We start from the raw sequence: 27,046 nt of genomic DNA on the forward strand, positions 1-27,046 counted from the left end.
ATGTACTGCCAAACTCTCTAAAACGATGTTGGAGGAGGCTTATGGTTAGGTAAAATGAACATTCAATTCTCTGGCAACAGCTCTGGTGGACAATCCTGCAGTAAGCATGCCAATTGCACGTTACCTCAAAACATGAGACATCTGTGGCATTGTGTTGTGTGACAAAACTGCACATTTTTGTGGAATTCTATTGTCCCCAGCACAAGGTGCAACTGTGTAATGATCATGCTGTTTAATCAGCTTCTTGATATGCCACACCTGTCAGGTGGATGGATTATCTTGGCACGAAATCTGAGAGAAATAAGCTTTTTGTGTGTATGGAACATTTCTGGGAATTTTTTAATTCAGCTAATGAAACAAACGAGACAGACACTTCATATGTTGCGTTTATATTTTTGTTCAGTATATTATAGAACTGATTGCTGAGTTCCAACAAAGTAATATCAATGACATAAAGGATCTGTAACAGTAATGACAGATCGTGTCAGAACAACGACATTACTGTTATGACAACGACACCGTCAATTAAATGACAGTTTGTTTGAAAACGTTGGAGGATTCTAAAACGTTCAGGCACTTGTAGCCTTGACAAACTCTTAGGATACAATGTAGCACTAATATCTGACCCTGTCTTATGTCGATGCCTGTTGAAAGTATCAGGGAAACATGTAAATACCGCTAACACTGTCCCACAAAACATGCCTTTTTGCCTCTGTAAGACACAGTGGCAGGGTTGGTGAGAGGCCCTTGGCTCTACAGGCAAAACATGCCTTTTTGCCTCTGTAAGACACGGTGACAGGGTTGGTGAGAGGCCCTTGGCTCAACAGGCAAAACATGAAGGGTGGGCTGACAGGCGCACACAAAGGAAATCTGGAACCGAGTTAGTAGAAAATACGAAAAAAATAGGACTTAAGGGAGGCCAAATCATCGGATTGCCGGCAGCTTTTTCAGAGGATATTTCAGAGCACAACAAATTTGTTGTGGTCGGCTGCCTGTAAATTGGTGCTTCATCAAAACTATTGATTTGTAATGTCTTACCGGCCTTGATCTGGAACTGCAGCAAGGACACTTCCTGAAATTGCTGCTTCGTTAAAACTATTGATTTGTAATGTCTTACCAGCCTTGATCTGGAAGTGCAGCAAGGCCATTTCCTGCTGGGTAGAGATCCACAGACCAGATACCTTTACATAGTCTCCACATCCAGCGCAGTCTTCATTTTGGCAGTCTTTTTTTTTTTTGTCTAGCTGAAGTCATTTTGATTAAAATATAATGAAGTCTTAGTCACATTTTTGTCATTTGAATAATGATTTAGTCTAGTTATTTGTCAAAATGACAAAAACAGTGGGCCGTTTTAGTCAACTAAAAGCCCTTTCAATTTAGTCTTCACATGACCTTATAAAGTAATTCACAGTGATTTAGACTGTGTAACAGACTACTGAGATGGTACTGTAGACTATTCAAGAAATAAGTTGTTTCATCTAACAGGAATACATGATTGAAGATATTTTGATGTACAACCTAATCCAGTGACTGTCATGAATTGTGAGTTGACAATAAGGTATTGTTGTTATATTTTACTGTTAAAATAGGGCTCCTGAATTTTCTGAATGTTGTTGTTCAAAATAGATTAATTTGCCTGCACCTTTATGTGTACTAATATCATAGGCTAATTAATTTGGGGATAATTTACCACACGAGGAAGTAAAAACTCAAAACACATTTGCTAGATTGCTAACAGTACATATAATACCCACTGTTAGTAGTCATGTATTAATCTAACAGTACATATAATATCCACTGTTAGTAGTCATGTATTAATCTAACAGTACATATAATACCCACTGTTAGTAGTCATGTATTAATCTAACAGTACATATAATACCCACTGTTAGTAGTCATGTATTAATCTCACAGTACATATAATATCCACTGTTAGTAGTCATGTATTAATCTAACAGTACATATAATACCCACTGTTAGTAGTCATGTATTAATCTAACAGTACATATAATACCCACTGTTAGTAGTCATGTATTAATCTAACAGTACATATAATACCCACTGTTAGTAGTCATGTATTAATCTAACAGTACATATAATACCCACTGTTAGTAGTCATGTATTAATCTAACAGTACATATAATACCCACTGTTAGTAGTCATGTATTAATCTAACAGTACATATAATACCCACTGTTAGTAGTCATGTATTAATCTAACAGTACATATAATACCCACTGTTAGTAGTCATGTATTAATCTAACAGTACATATAATATCCACTGTTAGTAGTCATGTATTAATCTAACAGTACATATAATACCCACTGTTAGTAGTCATGTATTAATCTAACAGTACATATAATACCCACTGTTAGTAGTCATGTATTAATCTAACAGTACATATAATACCCACTGTTAGTAGTCATGTATTAATCTAACAGTACATATAATATCCACTGTTAGTAGTCATGTATTAATCTAACAGTACATATAATACCCACTGTTAGTAGTCATGTATTAATGGAAGAGTAAATTGTATCCTAAAAAATACTGCAGTTGTACAGGGCATTCTGAAGGTATTCAGACGCCTTGACTTTTCCCACATTTTGTTATGTTACAGCCTTATTCTAAAATTATTTTTTTTAATGTCCCCATAATGACAAAGCAGGTTTTTACAGATTTAATCCAATTTATAAAAATATAAAACTGAAACATCACATTTACATAAGTATTCAGATCCTTTACTCAGTACTTTGTTGAAGCACCTTTGGCAGAGAATTCAGCCTCCAGTCTTCTTGAGAATGACACTACAAGCTTGGCACATCTGTATTTGAGAAGTTTCTCCCATTCTTCTCTGCAGATCCTCGCAAGCTCTGTCAGGTTGGATGGGAAGCGTCACTGCACAGCTATTTTCAGATCGGGTTGAAGGTCAGGTCGGGTTTTTGATTGGGTTCAAGGCAGGGCTCTGGCTGGGCCCCTCAAGGACATTCAGAGACTTTTCTCGAAGCCACTCCTGCGTTGTCTTGGCTGTGTGCTTCGGGTCATTTTCCTGTTGGAAGGTGAACCTTTGCCCCAGTCTGAGGTCCAGAGTGGTCTGGGGCAGGTTTTCATCAAGGATCTCTCTGTGCTTTGCTCTGTTCATCTTTCCCTTGGTCCTGACTAGTCTCCCAGTCCTGCCGCTGAAAAACATACCCACAGCGTGATGCTGCCACCATCATGCTTCACTGTTGGGATGGTGCCAGGTTTCCTCCAGACATGACGCTTGGCATTCAGGCCAAAGAGTTCAATCTTGGTTTCATCAGACCAGAGAATCTTGTTTCTCATGGTCTGTGAGTCCTTTAGATGCCTTTTGGCAAACTCTAAGTGGGCTGTCGTCCCTTTTACAGAGGACTGGCTTCCATCTGGTCACTCTACCATAAAGGCCTGATTGGTGGAGTGCTGCAGAGATGGTTGTCCTTCTGGAAGGTTCTCCCACCTCGACAGAGGAACTCTGGAGCTCTGTCAGAGTGACCATCGGGTTCTTGGTTACGTCCCTGACCAAGGCCCTTCTCCCCCGACCGCTCAGTTTGGCCGGGTGGCCAGCTCCAGGAAGAGTCTTGGTGGTTCCAAACTTCTTCCATTTAAGAATGATGGAGGCCACTGTGTTCTTAGTGACCTTCAATGCTGCAGACATTTTTTGGTACGCTTCCCCAGATCTGTGCTTGGACACAATCGTGTCTCGGAGCTCTACGGACAATTCCTTCAACCTCATGCCTTGGTTTTTGCTCTGACGTGCACTGACAACTGTGGGACCTTATATAGACAGGTGTATGCCTTTCCAAATCATGTCCAATCAATTGAATTTACCACAGGTGGACTCCAATGAAGTTGTAGAAATATTATCAAGGATGATCAATGGAAACAGGATGAACCTGAACTCAATTTCAAGTCTCATAGCAAAGTGTCTGAATACTTGTGTAACTAAGGTATCTGTTTTTTTGTTGTTTTTTTTACATTTGCAAAAATGTCTTAAACATGATATATCATTGTCGTTATGGGGTCTTGTGTGTAGATTGATGAGGAAAATGTTTTTGGGAAACTGGAAATGTTGCATTCGGTCTTGTTTGAATGATGACAAGTAAAATGGCGCTAAAACGTTGCATCTTTTCCACCAGGAGCTTGTACCACCGGGAGAGTAGTCATTGCATGTGCCTTATTTGCATCAATGATGTTTTGCCGCCAGATTGGAGAACGGTTCAATCTCTCCAAAAACTCCTGTCCAGTCAGATTTTAGTCACAGAGATAATTTAGTCTCGTCTCATCTGCCACTGAAAAATAGGTGTTTGATAAATATTTTTGTTGACAAAATGAACACTGATCACCTCTTACCAGCAGATTGATTCATTGATTTGACAGAATCCAAATTGATGTTTGTGTTGTTTTTTTCTACTCTCCTCCGTTTTGGGAACTCATTTTGTCTTGGTGATGTGCGTTTGATGCATGAAGTTGGCTGTGCACCAAGCATTTGTGAATAAAACATGTAATCTCGATTATTCTCATTACAATCTAATAGCCCATTTCAACCTGAGCAGAAATAGACAGAGTATCTGGCACCTCAACGTTAACCCAGCCAGGCAGATGCACTACCTTTGTATTCCCCCACACCAGGGGCTTTCTGCTTCCTGTGGCACTGTGTGACAGATCACGATGCAGAGCAAATGGGACAGGCCCTCTGATTACGGGAACTAGTGCTATCTGCCGGCCATGCTTCTATGTATATGAGGACAGGTGAGAGAAGGGGAGTGGGCGAGATTTGAAGTGAATGGAGTCAGCACCCCTGCGGGCCACACAGAACACACTCACACACACACACACACACACACACACACACACACACACGCGCACAAACGCACACACGTGTAGGCTCGCCCCTAATTCATGAACTCTCCGACACCTGAAGTTGGAAGTCGGAGGCCAATCCCAAAGGACAAGTCAAGATCCTAAACATATCATAACTGCCATCGATAAGAGACATTACTGTGCAGCCGTATTCATCGACCTGGCCAAGGCTTTCGACTCTGTCAATCACCACATTCTTATCGGCAGACTAAACAGCCTTGGTTTCTCAAATGACTGCCTCGCCTGGTTCACCAACTACTTCTCAGACAGAGTTCAGTGTGTCAAATCGTAGGGCCTGTTGTCCGGGCCTCTGGTAGTCTCTATGGGGGTGCCACAGGGTTCAATTCTCGGGCCGACTCTCTTCTCTGTATACATTAATGATGTCGCTCTTGCTGCTGGTGATTCTCTGATCCACCTCTACGCAGACGACACCATTCTGTATACTTCTGGCCCTTCTTTGGACACTGTGTTTACTAACCTCCAGACGAGCTTCAATGCCATACAACTCTCCTTCCGTGTTCTCCAACTCCTGTTAAATGCAAGTAAAATCAAATGCATGCTCTTCAACCGATCGCTGCCCACACCTGCCCGCCCGCCCAGCATCACTACTCTAGGTGTCTGGTTAGACTGTAAACTCTCTTTCCAGACCCACATTAAGCATCTCCAATCCAAAATTAAATCTAGAATCGGCTTCCTATTTTGCAACAAAGCATCCTTTACTCATGCTGCCAAATATACCCTCGTAAAACCCGACCATCCACCCGATCCTCGACTTCGGCGATGTCATTTACAAAATAGCCGCCAACACTCTACTCAACAAATTGGATGCAGTCTATCACAGTGCCATCCGTTTTGTCACCAAAGCCCCATATACTACCCACCACTGCGACCTGTACACTCTCGTTGGCTGGCCCTCGCTTCATACTCGTCGCCAAACCCACTGGCTCCAGGTCATCTACAAGTCTCTGATAGGTAAGGCCCTGCCTTATCTCAGCTCACAGCAAACCTGTTTTATGAAGAAAAAAAAGATTGGTTTCATGTTATTTGGATAAAGGGACACATTTGACTTTAGGTTCAAGCCTGAGTAAAATTATCTGTCACTGAGCGCCACAGGAACCAAAGAGCCCCAGGTGTGGGGGAATCCAAAATATAGTGAGTCTGCCTGGCTGGATTAACGTTACGCACCAGCAACTCTGTGTACAGACTGCAGTGCAATATCTCTGCTCAGATTGAACATCCTCCATGGGGGCTGTGGATCACATCAGGAGGTCTACCGCTGCCATACTAGATCAACCAGATTCCTGGTGTAATAACGCCTCATATTTCTTTCTTTATTATGCATGACTAAATCATACCTGTCTCTTATCAGTTTGCTATAATGCTGTTACGGTTCTTCAACATACGTGTCTGTATAATCAGGCATGGGGGGGGGGGGGGGGTGCTTTATGTCTCCTGGACGGCTCGTCGACCACGAAGAGAGGGTTTGATTTCGTTTAGCGTCTGGGACCATGAAAGGGCGTGAGATAGATGTAAAAGGATTTGGCTACTGTACCGTGTTCGCTCTAGTGAAACTCCACTTCCTAATTACCTTAAAGCTGTCTATTGCCTGTCTGACTTACTGACAGGCTCAGATTTACTGGTTCCCATTGGATGGTTACTATGAGAGAGACACTAAGATAGGGATTCATGGGCTGTGTTCCGAATCACAGACCTCCATACTAGTTAATAGGCTCTGAACATAGACATAAGCAAGAGAATGGTTTCCTAACTGTGGTCACTCGACTAAATGTGTGTTCATACATGGGGAAAGCTCCTGCAATGTCTTCAAAGAAGAGATATTTACTTTGTCAAATCAACACAGTCGTGAAACTCGTGAGAAAATAACTGGTTTGCAGTTCACGTCACCTCGAAGCGTAAATCCAATCCCCAAACAAAATACAATACCCAAACAAAATACAATCCCAAAAACCAAATACAATCTCAAAAACCAAATACAATCCCAAAAACCAAATACAATCCCAAAAACCAAATACAATCTCAAAAACCAAATACAATCCCCAAACCAAATACAATCACCAAACCAAATACAATCCCCAAACCAAATACAATCCCCAAACAAAATACAATCCCAAAAACCAAAATACAATCCCCAAACAAAATACAATCCCAAAAACCAAAATACAATCCCAAAACAAAATACAATCCCCAAACCAAATACAATCCCAAAACAAAATACAATCTCAAAAACCAAATACAATCCCCAAACCAAATACAATCCCCAAACCAAATACAATCCCAAAACAAAATACAATCCCCAAACAAAATACAATCCCAAAAAGAAAATACAATCCCAAACCAAATACAATCCCAAACCAAATACAATCCCAAAACAAAATACAATCCCCAAACAAAATACAATCCCAAAAACCAAATACAATCTCAAAAACCAAATACAATCCCAAAAACCAAATACAATCCCAAAAACCAAATACAATCTCAAAAACCAAATACAATCCCCAAACCAAATACAATCCCCAAACCAAATACAATCCCCAAACCAAATACAATCCCCAAACCAAATACAATCCCCAAACAAAATACAATCCCAAAAACCAAAATACAATCCCCAAACAAAATACAATCCCAAAAACCAAAATACAATCCCAAAACAAAATACAATCCCCAAACCAAATACAATCCCAAAACAAAATACAAACTCAAAAACCAAATACAATCCCCAAACCAAATACAATCCCCAAACCAAATACAATCCCAAAACAAAATACAATCCCCAAACAAAATACAATCCCAAAAACAAAATACAATCCCAAACCAAATACAATCTCAAAAACAAAATACAATCCCCAAACCAAATACAATCCCAAACCAAATACAATCCCAAAACAAAATACAATCCCCAAACAAAATACAATACCAAAAACCAAATACAATCCCAAAAACCAAATACAATCCCAAACCAAATACAATCCCAAACCAAATACAATCCCAAAACAAAATACAATCCCCAAACAAAATACAATACCAAAAACCAAATACAATCCCAAAAACCAAATACAATCCCCAAACAGCCGTCAACTTGTTGGGTGGGTCCCACTCCAAAATGTTCAAACTTCAAAATAACCCCATGATGAAAGAGAACTCCAAATGATGACATCTCAGCTGAGGGTGATCTCCAATTACCTTCAATTTGTTCAGATTCACTACCTCTTCCCCTGCATTAAAAAAAACACCAACAAATGTGCTTCACTTTGAACTGAGAGAGAAAACGTCTCTAGCTTATTAAAATTGTTGTGGAGGAAGAGAGAGCGGCCCAGAGTCTGTTGTTGCGCTGTTGTTTTTTTGTACACGTCTTTATTTCTCCTCGGGTGACTGTATAACTGCCCTGGGGTTCGACTCTCCTCACATCTGCACTCACTCACACGCTCGCACGTTACACACACACACACACACACACGCTTGCACGTTACAAGCACACACAGACACACACACACACATAGTGGAGTAAGAGCCTTTGTGTGCGAAAGCATTAATGATGACAGAAACAGGAGTGTGGAGGATATGCAAGATGAGAGCTTTACGAAGTATCATTTTCTATCTTTCTGTTTGTGTTGCTGGGATAGCGCTGGGAGGAAAACGCCTTTGCATTGCTATTTAGCGTACAGGTACAATGTTCTTACGTCAAGCTTTGGTTTACAGTGGGAGTATAAAACAGCACATCTCGCACCCTCTGAAAATATCTTCTTTGTGGGAGAGGTAGTGAAGTGATGTCGCAATCTCCACTGAAGATTGGGTTAACATGAAAGCCTTTTTGGAAATGTTTGCTAATTTAGTGTTAGTGCTGAGTGCTGTGAAACAGAGTGGAATCTCTACTGATCCTGTTCAAACGTGCAGAAATAACCATGCTATAATTATCTGAAGCACAATTAAGCATAATTATTGACATAATGCTTTTGCTCTCTTTAAACATCCATGATTATATCATCTATCTCACCAAGATATGGAGAGAGCTGCCATAACAAAATGGGGAGAGAGCTGCCATAACAAAATGGGGAGACAGCTGCCATAACAACATTGGGGAGAGAGCTGCCATAACAAAATGGGGAGACAGCTGCCATAACAACATTGGGGAGAGAGCTGCCATAACAAAATGGGGAGACAGCTGCCATAACAACATTGGGGAGAGAGCTGCCATAACAAAATGGGGAGAGAGGTGCCATAACAAAATGGGGAGAGAGGTGCCATAACAAAATGGGGAGAGAGCTGCCATAACAAAATGGGGAGACAGCTGCCATAACAAAATGGGGAGACAGCTGCCATAACAACATTGGGGAGAGAGCTGCCATAACAAAATGGGGAGAGAGCTGCCATAACAAAATGGGGAGACAGCTGCCATAACAAAATGGGGAGACAGCTGCCATAACAACATTGGGGAGAGAGCTGCCATAACAAAATGGGGAGAGAGGTGCCATAACAACATTGGGGAGAGAGCTGCCATAACAAAATTGGGGAGAGAGGTGCCATAACAAAATTGGGGAGAGAGCTGCCATAACAAAATGGGGAGAGAGCTGCCATAACAAAATGGGGAGAGAGCTGCCATAACAAAATGGGGAGAGAGCTGCCATAACAAAATGGGGAGAGAGCTGCCATAACAAAATGGGGACACAGCTGCCATAACAAAATGGGGAGAGAGCTGCCATAACAAAATGAGGAGAGAGCTGCCATAACAAAATGGGGAGAGAGCTGCCATAACAAAATGGGGAGAGAGCTGCCATAACAAAATGAGGAGAGAGCTGCCATAACAAAATGGGGAGAGAGCTGCCATAACAAAATGGGGACACAGCTGCCATAACAAAATGGGGAGAGAGCTGCCATAACAAAATTGGGGAGAGAGGTGCCATAACAAAATTGGGGAGAGAGCTGCCATAACAAAATGGGGAGAGAGCTGCCATAACAAAATGGGGAGAGAGCTGCCATAACAAAATGGGGAGACAGCTGCCATAACAAAATGGGGAGAGAGCTGCCATAACAAAATGGGGAGAGAGCTGCCATAACAAAATGGGGAGACAGCTGCCATAACAAAATGGGGAGAGAGCTGCCATAACAAAATGGGGAGAGAGCTGCCATAACAAAATGGGGAGAGAGCTGCCATAACAAAATTGGGGAGAGAGGTGCCATAACAAAATGGGGAGAGAGGTGCCATAACAAAATGGGGAGACAGCTGCCATAACAAAATTGGGGAGACAGCTGCCATAACAAAATGGGGAGAGAGCTGCCATAACAAAATGGGGAGAGAGCTGCCATAACAAAATGGGGAGAGAGCTGCCATAACAAAATGGGGAGAGAGCTGCCATAACAAAATGGGGAGAGAGTGCAATCTTGCCTAGGAGCAGTGGTGGAAACAGTATTCAATTGTCATACTTGAGTAAAAGTATAGATACCTTAATAGACGTCACCCAGTAAAATACTACTTGAGTAAAAGTCTAAAAGTATGTGGTGTTAAATATATATATATATATTAAGTATCAAAAGTAAATGTAAAAGTATTACAAAAACACTTATTCCTTATATTAAGCAAAGGAGACGGCACCATTTTCTTGTTTTTAAAATATACGGATAGCCAGGCGCACTCTCCAACACTTTGACATTATTCACAAAAGATGCATTTGTGTTTAGTGAGTCTGTCAGACCATAGTTAGTCAGTAGGGATGACCATGTGTTCTCTTGATAAGTCCGTCAATTTCACAATTTTCCTTTACACCACACTCTAGGAGAGCTGCTGACAAGCATTTGGAAAACAGAAGTCCTTCAACCGTTGGCCTGGTCATCGAGGTTTCTCATGGGTTTAAATTCAATCAGGACATTAAATCATTCCTCCCCACGCTGCCCAATCAAATGTTCACCAGCATGTCTCTTCCTTATAGTGAAGGTTGACTGTGAGGTGAGCCTCAAGGGCACTTTCAACACCTGAGTCTGGGACTAACTGCAGTGTTTCTAATCAGTACATTCCTGGAGGACCCCCGCAGGGAGTGCCCATTGATTTAGCCCAGCAGTTACACAACTGATTCGACTAATCAAGGGGCTCTGTGATTAGTTTGATTAGTTGAATCAGGTGTGGCCTAATGAAGGCTCTATTTACCCTGCCACTGACCTAATGAAGGCTCTATTTACCCTGCCACTGACCTAATGAAGGCTCTATTTACCCTGCCACTGACCTAATGAAGGCTCTATTTACCCTGCCACTGACCTAATGAAGGCTCTATTTACCCTGCCACTGACCTAATGAAGGCTCCATTTACCCTGCCACTGACCTAATGAAGGCTCTATTTACCCTGCCACTGACCTAATGAAGGCTCTATTTACCCTGCCACTGACCTAATGAAGGCTCTATTTACCCTGCCACTGACCTAATGAAGACTCTATTTACCCTGCCACTGACCTAATGAAGACTCTATTTACCCTGCCACTGACCTAATGAAGACTCTATTTACCCTGCCACTGACCTAATGAAGGCTCTATTTACCCTGCCACTGACCTAATGAAGACTCTATTTACCCTGCCACTGACCTAATGAAGACTCTATTTACCCTGCCACTGACCTAATGAAGACTCTATTTACCCTGCCACTGACCTAATGAAGACTCTATTTACCCTGCTATTGATTTATAATCAATGGTCATTACAATAATAACCACTGAGGAAAATGGGAAAAACATGACATTCTTAACAATATTAACCCATTGTGTGTGTGTGTGTGTGTGTGTGTGTGTGTGTGTGTGTGTGTGTGTGTGTGTGTGTGTGTGTGTGTCTGTGTGTGTGTGTGTGTGTGTAGTTGTGACTTTACATCAGAGGAGACATGCCTAAATTCCAACAATAAACAAATACATGTTCAGTACCAGTCAAAAGTTTGGACACACCTACTCATTACAGAGTTTTTACTTTATTTGTACTATTGCCTACATCAAATCAAATCAAATGTTATTGGTCACATACACATGGTTAGCAGATGTTAATGCGAGTGTAGCGAAATGCTTGTGATTCTAGTTCCGACCATGCAGTAATATCCAACAAGTAAACTAACAAATTCACAACAACTACCTTATACACACAAATGTAAAGGGATGAATAAGAATATGTACATATAAATATATGGATGAGCGATGGCCGTGCTGTCACGTCCTGACCAGTTAAAGGGGTTATTTGTTATTGTAGTTTGGCCAGGGCGTGGCAGGGGGTGTTTTTCTGTGTGTTTTGGGGTTTTAGGGTTATATTCTATGTCCTTTTTTCTATGTTTTGTATTTCTTTGTTTTGGCCTGGTATGGCTCTCAATCAGGGACAGCTGTACTTCGTTGTCGCTGATTGGGAGCCATACTTAGGTAGCCTGTTTTCCTTTGGGTTTTGTGGGTGGTTAATTTCTGTTTAGTGTTGTTACCTGACAGAACTGTTTTGGCTGTCGTTCATTTCTTGTTTTGTTTAAAGTGTTCCATTAAAATATTATGATGAGCACTAACCACGCTGCGCCTTGGTGTACTCCCTTCAACAGCCGTTACACGTGCAGCTGTTGGCAAGATGCAGGATGCAGTAGATGGTATAGAATACAGTATATACATATGAGATGAGTAATGTAGGATATGTAAACATTATTAAAATGGCGTTATTTAAAGTAACTAGTGATATCTTTATTAAATCCATTTATTAAAGTGGCCAGAGAGTTGAGTCTGTATGTTGGTAGCAGACTCTCTATGTTAGTGATGGCTGTTTAACAGTCTGATGGCCTTGAGATAGAAGCTGTTTTTCAGTCTCTCAGTCACAGCTTTGATGTACCTGTACTGACCTCGCCTTCTGGATGGTAGCGGGGTGAACAGGCAGTGGTTTGGGTGGTTTTTGTCCTTGATGATCTTTTTGGCCTTCCTGTAACATCAGGTGTTGTAGGTGTCCTGGAGGGCAAGTAGTTTGCCCCCGGTGATGCATTGTGCAGACTGCACTACCCTCTGGAGAGCCCTGCGGTTGAGGGCGGTGCAGTTGCCGTACCAGGCGGTGATACAGCCCGAAAGGTTGCTCTCGATTGTGCATCTGTAAAAGTTTGTGTTTTTTAGGTGACAAGCCAAATTTCTTCAGCTTCCTGAGGTTGAAGAGGCGCTGCTGCGCCTTCTTCACTACGCTGTCTGTGTGGGTGGACCATTTCAGTTTGTCCATGATGTGAACTTTCCACTTTCTCCACTACTGTCCCGTGGATGTGGGGGGGGCTCCATGTATTTGGCTCCATCCATCTTCCCATCAATTTTAACCATCTTCCCTGCCCCTGCTGAAGAAAAGCAGGCACAAACCATGATGCTGCCACCACCATGTTTGACAGTGGGGATGGTGTGTTCAGGGTGATGGGCTGTGTTGCTTTTACGCCAAACATAACGTTTTGCATTGTTGCCAAAAAGTTCGATTTTGGTTTCATCTGACCAGAGCACCTTCTTCCACATGTTTGGTGTGTCTCCCAGGTGGCTAGTGGCAAACTTTAAACAACACTTTTTATGGATATCTTTAAGAAATGGCTTTCTTCTTGCCACTCTTCCATAAAGGCCAGATTTGTGCAGTATACGATTGATTGTTGTCCTATGGACAGAGTCTCCCACCTCAGCTGTAGATCTCTGCAGTTCATCCAGAGTGATCATGGGCCTCTTGGCTGCATATCTGATCAGTCTTCTCCTTGTATGAGCTGAAAGTTTAGAGGGACGGCCGGGTCTTCGTAGATTTGCAGTGGTCTGATACTCCTTCCTTTTCAATATTATCGCTTGCACAGTGCTCCTTCGGATGTTTAAAGCTTGGGAAATCTTTTTGTATCCAAATCCGGCTTTAAACTTCTCCACAACAGTATCTCGGACCTGCCTGGTGTGTTCCTTGTTCTTCATGATGCTCTCTGCGCTTTAAACGGACCTCTGAGACTATCACAGAGCAGGTGCATTTATACGGAGACTTGATTACACACAGGTGGATTCTATTTATCATCATTAGTCATTTAGGTCAACATTGGATCATTCAGAGATCCTCACTGAACTTCTGGAGAGAGTTTGCTGCACTGAAAGTAAAGGGGCTGAATAATTTTGCACGCCCAATTTTTCCGTTTTTTATTTGTTAAAAAAGTTTGAAATATCCAATAAATTTCGTTCCACTTCATGATTGTGTCCCACTTGTTGTTGATTCTTCACAAAAAATTACAGTTTTATATCTTTATGTTTGAAGCCTGAAATGTGGCAAAAGGTCAAAAAGTTCAAGGGGGCCGAATACTTTTGCAAGGCACTGTATCCCAGTCCACGTGATCGAAGCAATCTTGAAGCGTGGAATCCGATTGGTCAGACCAGCATTGGATAGACCTGAGCACGGGCGTTTCCTGTTTTAGTTTCTGTCTATAGGCTGGGAGCAACAAAATGGAGTCATGGTCAGATTTGTGGAAGGCAGGGCAGGGGAAAGCTTTGTAATCATTGCGGACGTTAGAGTAGCAATGATCCAGAATGCAACCAGCTTGTTTCGCTCATTCGATATGCTGATAGATTTTAGGAAGTCTTGTTCTCAGGTTAGCTTTGCTAATATCCCCTGCTATAATAAATGCAGCCTCAGGATGTATGGTTTCCAGTTTACAAAGAGTCCAGTGAAGTTCTTTCTGCTTGAGGGGAATATACATGGCTGTGACTAAAATCAAAGAGAATTCTCTTGGAAGATAATGTGGTTGGCATTTGATTGTAAGGAATTCTAGGTCAGGTGAACAAAAGGACTTGAGTTCCTGTATGTTGTTGTGATTACACCATGAGTCATTCATCATAAGGCATACACCCCCGCCCTTCTTCTTACCAGAGAGATGTTTGTTTCTGTCGGCGCGATGCATGAAGAAACCAGGTGGCTGTACCGACTCTGACAACATATCCCGAGTGAGCCATGTTTCCGTGAAACAGAGAATGTTACAATCTCTGATGTCTCTCTGGAAGGCAACTCGTGCCCTAATTTCGTCCACCTTGTTATCTAGCGATTGGACATTGGCGAGTAATATGCTTGGAAGCGGTGGATGGTGTGCTCGCCTTCTTACCAGTAGGCCGCTCTGTCTGCTTCTCCTGCGGCGACCACGTTGTTTTGGGTCGCCCTCTGTGATAAGATCCCAGGTCCAGGGTGGAACAAAGGATCCGCTTCGGGGAAGACGTATTCCTGGTCGTAATGTTGGTAAGTTGACAACGCTTGTAGAATAGTAGTGAAGACATTAAAACTATGAAATAACACACATGGAATCATGTAGTAACAAAGTTGTTATCAAGGCAAACGGTGGCTACTTTGAAGAATCAAAAATATAAAATATTGTTTAACACTTTTTTGGTTACTACATGATTCCATATGTGTTATTTCATAGTTTTGATGTCTTCACTACTATTCTACAATGTAGAAAATGGTAAAACATAAATAAAAACTCTTGAATGAGTAGGTGTGTCCAAACTTTTGACTTGAACTGTACATGTAATTTAGGACAGAGTCTTTCACCTCAGCGCCTAATGATCTGGTATTGTGGACTGACCTGCAGTTCTCTGGTTATAAATATCTACTCCAATAGGATGGGCTAAGAAACCGCACTGCAGCTGTCTCCATGTGGGTCACTGCTGTGACAAAGGAAGATGCAACACCACAATGACCAGGTAAACGTTTGGATCCACTGAGCAAACACTCTCCCCTCTCTGTCAAACCCACCTGACACTCTGACAGTAATATGTCTACTCTAAGCTGGCTCCCCTGTCTCTCTCTGTGTGTGTGTGTGTGTGTGTGTGTGTGTGTGTGTGTGTGTGTGTGTGTGTGTGTGTGTGTGTGTGTGTGTGTGTGTGTGTGTGTGTGTGTGTGTATGTGTGTGTGTGTGTGTGTGTGTGTGTGCTTGGGGATATGCTTGTTTGTTCGTGAGCACTCTGCTCTTCAGCCCAGCAGAGACACACGTGTGCCTATGTGTGTGAGAGGGATTGTCAGATCTAGCTAAGGTGTGAGACGAGGGCTTGGGTGCCCATTGCATGCAGTAAGCCTCTGACACATTCCCCTTAGGAGCCTAGGAGCTGTCCACATGCAGTGGTGCTGAAAGTACGATGGTACAGGCACTGTGGGACAGGCACTGGGAAACAGACACCATGCAGCGGGCACTGGGAAACAGACACCATGCAGCAGGCACTGGGAAACAGACACCATGCAGCGGGCACTGGGAAACAGACACCATGCAGCAGGCACTGGGAAAAAGACACCATGCAGCAGGCACTGGGAAACAGACACCATGCAGCAGGCACTGGGAAACAGACACCATGCAGCAGGCACTGGGATACAGACACCATGCAGCAGGCACTGGGAAACAGACACCATGCAGCAGGCACTGGGAAACAGACACCATGCAGCAGGCACTGGGAAACAGACACCATGGGACATTCACTGGGAAACAGACACCATGGGACAGGCACTGGGAAACAGACACCATGCAGCAGGCACTGGGAAACAGACAGCATGCAGCAGGCACTGGGAAACAGACACCATGCAGCAGGCACTGGGAAACAGACAGCATGCAGCAGGCACTGGGAAACAGACACCATGGGACAGGCACTGGGAAACAGACACCATGCAGCAGGCACTGGGAAACAGACACCATGGGACAGGCACTGGGAAACTGGAAGAGACAGTGGGAAACAGGAACAGACAGTGCTCTCACTCCTCATTCCTGATAGTATAACACTTCTTGACACTTTTCTGGAAATCATGCTGATTTCTTTCACAATAAGAAGCTTGTTCTCTTTGGTTCTCTAGTGCCTTTTGCTATTGAGAACATTCTCCCATGACAGAATTACATCAAAGTGTTTACCGGTGTGTTATCATGTTTATCATACTTCATGTCAATTAAAAGTCAAAGAAATGAATGGTTGAAGAACATCTGTAGTTTTGTCATTAAGCACCCAAGCTGACGGATCATTAGGGTGGCACAACAAGGTAACCTTGGAGACAGACATTTTACACCCCCCGGTTCATCAAATCATATTAAAAGGCCTAAACTGAAGCTCTGTATCATGTCAAAAGAATACACATGTTATCACCAATGACTGCATCACAGTTTCATGTGATAGTGTAATGTAATCACCAATGACTGCATCACAGTTCCATGTGATAGTGTAATGTAATCACCAATGACTGCATCACAGTTCCATGTGATAGTGTAATGTAATCACCAATGACTGCATCACAGTTCCATGTGATAGTGTAATGTAATCACCAATGACTGCATCACAGTTCCATGTGATAGTGTAATGTAATCACCAATGACTGCATCACAGTTCCATGTGATAGTGTAATGTAATCACCAATGACTGCATCACAGTTCCATGTGATAGTGTAATGTAATCACCAATGACTGCATCACAGTTCCATGTGATAGTGTAATGTAATCACCAATGACTGCATCACAGTTCCATGTGATAGTGTAGAGTAATCACGCATGCACATACACTACATGAAGAAAAGTATATGGACACCTGCTCGTCAAACATCTCATTCCAAAATCATGGGAATTAATATGGAGTTGGTCCCCCCTTTGCTGCTATAACAGCCTCCACTCTTCTGGGAAGGCTTTCCAATAGATGTTGGAACATTGCTGCGGGGACTTGCTTCCATTCAGCCACAAGAGCATTAGTGATGTTGGGCACTGATGTTGGGCGATTAGGCCTGGCTCGCAGTCAGCGTTCCAATTCATCCTCAAGATGTTCGATGGGGTTGAGGTCAGGGCTCTGTGCCGGCCAGTCAAGTTCTTCCACACTGATCTCGACAAACCATTTCTGTATGGACCTCGCTTTGTGCACGGGGGCATTGTCATGCTGAAACAGGAAAGGGCCTTTCTGTTGGAAGCACAGAATCGTCTAGAATGTCATTGTATGCTGTTGCGTTAAGATTTCCCTTCACTGGAACTAAGGGGCCTGAACCATGAAAAACTGCCCCAGACCATTATTCCTCCTCCACCAAACTTTACAGTTGGCACTATGCATTGGGGCAGGTAGCATCCACCAAACCCAGATTCTTCTGTCGGACTGCCAGATGGTGAAGCGTGATTCCTCACTCCAGAGAACGCATTTCCAGTGCTCCAGAGTCCAATGGCGGCAAGCTTTACACCACTCCAGCCGACACTTGTCTTTGCGCATGGTGATCTTAGGCTTGTGTACAGCTGCTCGGCCATTGAAACCCATTTGATGAAGCTCCCGACGAACAGTTCTTGTGCTGAAGTTGCTTCTAGAGGCAGTTTAGAACTCGGTAGTGAGTGATTTTTTCACGCTACGCACTTCAGCACTCAGCGGTCCAATTCTGTGAGCTTATGTGGCCTACCACTTTGCGGCTGAGCCGTTGTTGCTCCTAGATGTTTCCACTTCACAATAACAGCACCTTCAGTTGACCGGGCAGCTCTAGCTGTGCAGAAATTTGACAAACTGACTTGTTGGAAAGGTGGCATCCAATGACAGAGCCACGTTGAAAGTCACTGAGCTCTTCAGTAAGGCCATTCTACTGCCAATGTTTGTCTATAGAGATTGCATGGCTGTGTGCTCGATTTTATACACCTGTCAGCAACAGGTGTGGCTGAAATGGACAAATCCACTAATTCGAAGGGGTGTCCACATACTTTTGTATAAATAGTGTGTGCACGGACGCACAGACACACACAGTGGGAGAGAACTGAACTGTGTAGCCTTCAATGCAGCCTAAGACTGCCTTCATTAAGATATATTCATTTAGTTAAAATATCACCATTCTGGTGCGAGACAAAGGAGACATTTTCTGAAAGACCACCACAGCAGGATTTACACCCATCCCTCAGTAAGACCACCGCAGCAGGATTTACACCCATTCCCCAGTAAGACCACCGCAGCAGGATTTACACCCATCTCTCAGTAAGACCACCACAGCAGGATTTACACCCATCCCTCAGTAAGACCACCGCAGCAGGATTTACACCCATCCCTCAGTAAGACCACCGCAGCAGGATTTACACCCATCCCTCAGTAAGACCACCGCAGCAGGATTTACACCCATCCCTCAGTAAGACCACCACAGCAGGATTTACACCCATCCCTCAGTAAGACCACCGCAGCAGGATTTACACCCATCTCTCAGTAAGACCACCACAGCAGGATTTACACCCATCCCTCAGTAAGACCACCGCAGCAATTTACACTCATCTCATAAACAGCAGGATTTACACCCATCCCTCAGTAAGACCACCACAGCAGGATTTACACCCATTCCCCAGTAAGACCACCGCAGCAGGATTTACACCCATTCCCCAGTAAGACCACCGCAGCAGGATTTACACCCATCCCTCAGTAAGACCACCGCAGCAGGATTTACACTCATTCCCCAGTAAGACCACCACAGCAGGATTTACACCCATTCCCCAGTAAGACCACCGCAGCAGGATTTACACCCACCCCTCAGTAAGACCACCGCAGCAGAATTTACACCCATCTCTCAGTAAGACCACCACAGCAGGATTTACACCCATTCCCCAGTAAGACCACCACAGCAGGAGTTACACCCATCCCTCAGTAAGACCACCGCAGCAGGATTTACACCCATCCCTCAGTAAGACCACCGCAGCAGGATTTACACCCATCTCTCAGTAAGACCACCACAGCAGGAGTTACACCCATCCCTCAGTAAGACCACCGCAGCAGGATTTACACCCATCCATCAGTCCTTCACATCACACCTACATAATGATTGACTGTACATTTAGCATACGGTAATACACAGTTATGACACATAGAAACAGGAAAAAGGCAAATTATTTTGAAAAACACATCAAATGAAATAAAAATAAACTTCACAGATGTTCATATATTCCTCCAAAGCCTACTGTGTACCTGAACCCATTGTTCTCCCTGTAGGCTACAGAGGAAATAGTGGAGAACACCTGAACCGATTGTTCTCCCTGTAGGCTACAGAGGAAATAGTGGAGAACACCTGAACCGATTGTTCGCCCTGTAGGCTACAGAGGAAATAGTGGAGAACACCTGAACCCATTGTTCTCCCTGTAGGCTACAGAGGAAATAGTGGAGAACACCTGAACCCATTGTTCTCCCTGTAGGCTACAGAGGAAATAGTGGAGAACACCTGAACCGATTGTTCGCCCTGTAGGCTACAGAGGAAATAGTGGAGAACACCTGAACCCATTGTTCTCCCTGTAGGCTACAGAGGAAATAGTGGAGAACACCTGAACCCATTGTTCTCCCTGTAGGCTACAGAGGAAATAGTGGAGAACACCTGAACCCATTGTTCTCCCTGTAGGCTACAGAGGAAATAGTGGAGAACACCACCACAGCCTTGGTCGGAGTCTCACGCTTTAGACCGTCTTTGTTATCGAGCCGCTTCACTCAGCGTTCACACGTTTTGAGCTCTTCGATACCACTGTGTGAAGTGTGACACAGGAACGTTGTTAGCTCTGACGCCATGCGCTACCAGCTACATAGCTAGACTCTCGCTAGTGCACATTCCCATCTGTCAAAAGTTAGTCCAGACAGACCGACTAATGGTACCATCAATTGGGAGCATCACAAGAGTCTGTCCATGCTTTGCATCGGATATATCTGGATCTATGTCTTACGGCTCTGTTTCTCTCTCTGTTTCTCTCTCTGTTTCTCTGTTTCTCTCTCTGGTTCTGTCTCTCTCTCTGTTTCTCTGTTTCTCTCTCTCTTTCTCTGTTTCTCTCTCTCTTTCTGTTTCTCTCTCTGTTTCTCTGTTTCTATATCTCCCTCTGTTTCTCTGTTTCTCTCTCTGTTTCTATATCTCTCTCTGTTTCTCTGTTTCTCTCTCTCTCTCTGTTTCTCTCTCTCTCTCTCTGTTTCTCTATCTCTCTCTCTGTTTCTCTCTCTGTGTTTCTCTCTCTGTTTCTCTCTGTTTCTATATCTCTCTCTGTGTTTCTCTCTCTGTTTCTCTCTCTGTTTCTCTCTCTGTTTCTGTTTCTCTCTCTGTTTCTCTGTTTCTCTGTTTCTCTCTCTGTTTCTATATCTCTCTCTCTGTGTTTCTCTCTCTGTTTCTCTCTCTGTTTCTCTCTCTGTTTCTCTCTCTGGTTTCTCTCTCTGTTTCTCTGTTTCTCTCTCTGTTTCTCTGTTTCTCTCTCTGTTTCTCTGTTTCTCTCTCTGTTTCTCTGTTTCTCTCTCTGTTTCTGTCTCTCTCTCTGTTTCTCTCTGTTTCTATATCTCTCTCTGTTTCTCTGTTTCTCTCTCTGTTTCTATATCTCTCTCTGTCTCTCTGTTTCTCTCTCTCTCTCTCTGTTTCTTTCTCTCTCTGTTTCTCTCTGTTTCTCTCTCTGTTTCTATATCTCTCTCTGTTTCTCTCTTGTTTCTCTCTCTCTCTCTCTGTTTCTCTCTCTCTCTCTCTGTGTCTCTCTCTCTGTTTCTCTCTCTGTTTCTCTCTCTGTTTCTATATCTCTCTCTCTGTGTTTCTCTCTCTGTTTCTCTCTCTGTTTCTCTCTCTGTTTCTATATCTCTCTCTCTGTGTTTCTCTCTGTGTTTCTCTCTCTGTTTCTCTCTCTGTTTCTATATCTCTCTCTCTGTGTTTCTCTCTGTTTCTCTCTCTGTTTCTATCTCTCTGTGTTTCTCTCTCTCTGTTTCTCTCTCTGTTTCTCTCTCTGTTTCTCTCTCTGTTTCTCTATCTCTCTCTGTGTTTCTCTCTGTTTCTCTCTCTGTTTCTCTCTCTCTCTCTCTGTTTCTCTCTCTCTCTCTCTGTTTCTCTCTCTGTTTCTATATCTCTCTCTCTGTGTTTCTCTCTCTGTTTCTCTCTCTGTTTCTCTCTCTGTTTCTCTCTCTCTCTCTCTGTTTCTCTCTCTGTTTCTCTCTCTGTTTCTCTCTCTGTTTCTATATCTCTCTCTCTGTGTTTCTCTCTCTGTTTCTCTCTCTGTTTCTCTCTCTGTTTCTATATCTCTCTCTCTGTGTTTCTCTCTGTGTTTCTCTCTCTGTTTCTCTCTCTGTTTCTATATCTCTCTCTCTGTGTTTCTCTCTGTTTCTCTCTCTGTTTCTATATCTCTCTCTCTGTGTTTCTCTCTCTCTGTGTTTCTCTCTCTGTTTCTCTCTCTGTTTCTCTCTCTGTTTCTCTATCTCTCTGTGTTTCTCTCTCTGTTTCTCTCTCTGTTTCTCTCTCTCTCTCTGTTTCTCTATCTCTCTCTGTTTCTCTATCTCTCTCTGTTTCTCTATCTCTCTGTGTTTCTCTATCTCTCTCTGTTTCTCTATCTCTCTCTGTTTCTCTATCTCTCTCTGTTTCTCTCTGTTTCTCTCTCTCTCTGTTTCTCTCTCTCTCTGTTTCCATATATCTCTCTCTGTTTCTATATCTCTCTCTCTGTTTCTCTCTCTATCTGTTTCTATAGGCCCTTCATTGGACACTGTGTTAACAACCCTCCAGACGAGCTTCAATGCCATACAACTCTCCTTCCGTGGCCTCCAACTGCTCTTAAATACAAGTAAAACTAAATGCATGCTCTTCAACCGATCGCTGCCTGCACCTGCCCGCCCGTCCAGCATCACTACTCTGGAGGGTTCTGACTTAGAATATGTGGACAGTTACAAATACCTAGGTGTCTGGTTAGACTGTAAACTCTCTTTCCTGACTCACATCAAACATCTCCAATCCAAAGTTAAATCTAGAATTGGCATCCTATTTTGCAACAAAGCATCTTTCACTCATGCTGCCGAACATACCCTCGTAAAACTGACCATCCTACCGATCCTCGACTTCGGCGATGTCATTTACAAAATAGCCTCCAATACCCTACTCAATAAATTGGATGCAGTCTATCACAGTGCCATCCGTTTTGTCACTAAAGCCCCATATACTACCCACCGCTGCGACCTGTACGCTCTCGTTGGCTGGCCCTCGCGTCATACTCGTCGCCAAACCCACTGGCTCCAGGTCATCTACAAGACCCTGCTAGGTAAAGTTCCCCCTTATCTCAGCTCGCTGGTCACCATAGCAGCACCCACCTGTAGCACGTGCTCCAGCAGGTATATCTCTCTGGTCACCCCCAAAGCCAATTCCTCCTTCGGCCGCCTCTCCTTCCAGTTCTCTGCTGCCAATGACTGGAACGAACTACAAAAATCTCTAAAACTGGAAACACTTATCTCCATCACTAGCTTTAAGCACCAGCTGTCAGAGCAGCTCACAGATTACTACACCTGTACATAGCCCATCTATAATTTAGCCCAAACAACTACCTCTTCCCCTACTGTATTTATTTATTTATTTATTTTGCTCCTTTGCACCCCATTATTTCTATTTCTTGCACTTTCTTCCACTGCAAATCTACTATTTCAGTGTTTTTCTTGCTATATTGTATTTACTTCGCCACCATGGCCTTTTTTGCCTTTACCTCCCTTACCTCACCTCATTTGCTCACTTTGTATATAGACTTATTTTTCTACTGTATTATTGACTGTATGTTTGTTTTACTCCATGTGTAACTCTGTGTTGTTGTATGTGTCAAACTGCTTTGCTTTATCTTGGCCAGGTCGCAATTGTAAATGAGAACTTGTTCTCAACTTGCCTACCTGGTTAAATAAAGGTGAATTTTAAAAACAATATCTCTCTCTTCTTGTTTCTCTCTCTGTTTCTATCTCTCTCTCTCTGTTTCTCTCTGTTTCTATATCTCTTTCTCTTTCTGTTTCTCTAGCTCTCTCTCTGTTTCTATATCTCTCTCTCTGTTTCTCTCTTTCTCTGTTTCTCTCTCTGTTTCTATATCTCTCTCTGTTTCTATATCTCTCTCTCTGTTTCTCTCTTTCTCTGTTTCTCTCTCTGTTTCTATATCTCTCTCTCTGTTTCTCTCTGTTTCTCTCTGTTTCTATCTCTCTCTGCTGTCGTATCGTTGACTATCATTAAATGTGAATACTGTATATTATCAAATCAATTACACAATTAAACTAATCATGTAACTTTAATTAACTAGGAAGTCGGGGCACCACGGGAACGTTGTTTATAGAGTGTCAATTTCCCGAATATAACTCTTCAGATATTTTCATATCTTATCAAAACAGTCGCTTATTAATGAATTTTACCTCATCAGTTTCATTACTGAATGTCGCAAACCCTTGGATATCTGCACGAACCCTAGCTTAGATTATGAATCAGTGATATACAAATTGGTTTAATTATTTATTTACTAACTAATCAAATCACAGAAATGCATGAAAACACACACAATTAGTTCATAGATGGGTTACTACATGATACAAAGAAAAATCCCCTAGGGGACCAAACCAATATGACGGATTGGTAGACAAAGGAAAGGGGGTGGGGACCGCTCAAGAGTGGGAGACTCATAGCTGATAACTACACTCATAGAAATGTCTAATACTTTGAATATGAACAACCACTCATTCGGAAATAAATTGCAATTTACATATTAACGAGTGTATGTCTTGTTGTCTCTCTCTGTGGTCGCCGGTCCATCTGCTGGAGAGAGTCGACAGAAAAGTCTCTGGTTGCGTTCCTAATGGATACGTCAGGCGTACCCATGTTGTCGCATAGAATAGATGTTTCGGCGGTTGTCTGTATTCTTCGTCCTAGGCTACGTACATTTCCAGCTGCAGACTGAAAACGCCTCGTCTAAGATTTGCTCCTTCTGTGGCAATGTTTCAGAGTTGAACCATTTCTAGCCGTGTAGCCAACACTACACGCTGTATGGTCTCATGGCCTATACAGTTGTAGTTCTTAATCTCATCGCCTATAGAGTTGTAGTTCTTAACCTCATGGCCTACAGAGTTGTAGTTCTTAACCTCATGGCCTATAGAGTTGTAGTTCTTAACCATTTCACATGTTGCTACCGCTCCATGCTTTTCTGGTCTTGTAGTTCTAAACCATTTGTCAGCCGTGTAGCCACCGCTGCATGCTGTCCGGTCTAATGGCCTATAGAATTGCAGCCATTCCAACGTGGGGACTCCGTCCAGGCATTCTCTGACTTAATTTACATTTTGAAGGAAGTGGGTTTTATACTCTGTGGAAGAAGAGGGGCATTCCATGATGCCGATCAAGTGTATGCTCACGTGGGCATGGCCACTGACTTGGTTAAAACCTTTATATAAAGAACAGTTCTCATTTAGAAGGCTAACATCACATTACACCTTTTCACAAATAGTTTCATATTTACTCATTCTTTTTATCCAACATCTAGATGTAAACCTGATAATTGAAAAGTGTACACAAACAGAGATACAGTAATGTGGGTCTCCTGTCTTTCATGAGGTCACCAAATGAAACAACTTTGACAGGATTGTTCTTTAAATACCCACGGGACCATTCCCACATTCTCAAAAATAGAAATATTGTTTAATTATTCCAACTTTTGATTGTCCAAGTGTCTCTCTGTGTTCCACAGTTTACATTCCAATCTGGCAGCAAATTTTACGACCGCCATAAAACAGCCGACTTCCCGCAAGCTTTAGAGCGGACCCACTGTAACCTGATCCTTCAGATAGTCACAGGAGAGTTATGACACTGTTTCTCTCTCCTTGTCTGATATTTCGTCTCTGTCATTTTCCCTCTGCTCTCTCATTGTCTGATATTTTGTCTCTGTCATTTTCCCTCTGCCTCTCTCCTTGTCTGATATTTCGCCTCTGTCATTTTCCCTCTGCTCTCTCATTGTCTGATATTTCGTCTCTATCTATGTCATTTTCCCTCTGCTCTCTCATTGTCTGATATTTCGTCTCTATCTATGTCATTTTCCCTCTGCTCTCTCATTGTTTCACAATTCCATTATTACAGTTTGACAAACAACAGCAGGTAAGTTGCAGGAACCTTAGTGCAGAACCAACTTCCATCTCACTGCAGAACCCTCCCTCTATGAGAGTTACCATTCAAAATACACCAAATGCATAAAATGACAATAACAAAATAAAAAATGTAACATAAAGGGAAGAAGAGAAAAGAGAGCAGGTACGTACTGTATCTCTGAGGCAACACGGCCACTCCGGACAGCTCCATGCTGAAGCAAGTCAGAGCACTGAGAGGTGTGGAGAGAAGGGCAGCTCCTGCCAGCAGACACACGATGTGAACACTGAAGGGAGCATCTGGCTTCGTGAGCACTCTGCTCTTCAGCCCAGCAGAGACACACACAGCATATGTGTGCCTATGTCTGTGTGAAAGGGGGTGATTGTCTGTCTGTGTGTGTGTGTGTGTGTGTGTGTGTGTGTGTGTGTGTGTGTGTGTGTGTGTGTGTGTGTGTGTGTGTGTGTGTGTGTGTGTGTGTGTGTGAGAGAGAGAGAGATAGAGAGAGGAGAGTTAATGCATGTGGGGGGGCAGTATGTTTTGTGAGACAGTTTATATGTAATGACTGGATGGATGGTCGGAGATGGAGAGATAAGAGAGGAAGGGTGTGGACAGATGAAGACAGACAAAGTGTGAGAGAAATAGAGAGACAGACAGGAGAGAGAAAAGGTGGAAGAGATGGAGAGATAAGGAAACAAGGGAAAGGAAGAGGGGACATTAAATGAGGACACTGAGAAACAGAGGATGAGAGAGAGAGAGAAAGAGAGAGAATATGTGTGTGTGTGTGTGTGTGTGTGTGTGTGTGTGTGTGTGTGTGTGTGTGTGTGTGTGTGTGTGTGTGTGTGTGTGTGTGTGTGTGTGTGTGTGTGTGTGTGTGTGTGTGTGTGTGTGAGCAGAAAAGAGGGAGGGTTTTCATTAGAGAGGTTTATTAGCTGAGCCCTGGCAGTATCACACTTTGGGGAGCAACACTCACCTCCTCTGTATTGGTACAGTAATGTACTGATTCCCAATAAACAGAAGTGCTGAGGGCATCTGTGTGTATATGTGTGTGTGTGTGTGTGTTAGTGTGCATTTGTGTTAGGTGTGCGCGTGTGTTAGTGTGCATTTGTGTTAGGTGTGCGCGTGTGTTAGTGTGCATTTATGTGTGTGCTCGTGTGTGTATGCTAAGGTAACAGCGGGTAGTTGATAAACGGAGCACTTTTGGGGCAGCGGACTGGGCAGAAACACCTATCACAGCAAAGCTCTCTGCTCCAAAAACACCCCTTCTTCTTAGACCTCCTTTACTCTTGGTACTGTCTCCCAATAGTCCAGTTACTGTCTCCTAAATAGTCCTGGTACTGTCTCCTAAATAGTCCTAGTACTGTAACC

The 27,046-nt window shown here is 43.1% G+C and overlaps 1 protein-coding gene across 5 annotated transcripts in view; it reads right to left on the reverse strand.

Moving 5' to 3' along the window:
• The window catches only part of LOC106572832 (1-phosphatidylinositol 4,5-bisphosphate phosphodiesterase eta-2), a 274,181-nt gene that overhangs the window by 165,971 nt on the left and 81,164 nt on the right, over positions 1-27,046 (reverse strand). Inside the window, exon 1 of one of the 5 annotated variants that reach the window (XM_014147351.2) lies at positions 25,855-26,025. The exons of the other annotated variants lie outside the window; for them this stretch is intronic. Coding sequence (XP_014002826.1) covers positions 25,855-25,894 — 40 coding nt within the window. The 5' untranslated portion in view covers positions 25,895-26,025. Of the gene's footprint in view, positions 1-25,854; positions 26,026-27,046 lie in introns of those variants that run through there. 5 annotated transcript variants of the gene reach the window in all.

The sequence above is a fragment of the Salmo salar genome, chromosome ssa15 (genome assembly GCF_905237065.1).
Source record: "Salmo salar chromosome ssa15, Ssal_v3.1, whole genome shotgun sequence".
NCBI lineage: Eukaryota > Metazoa > Chordata > Actinopteri > Salmoniformes > Salmonidae > Salmo > Salmo salar.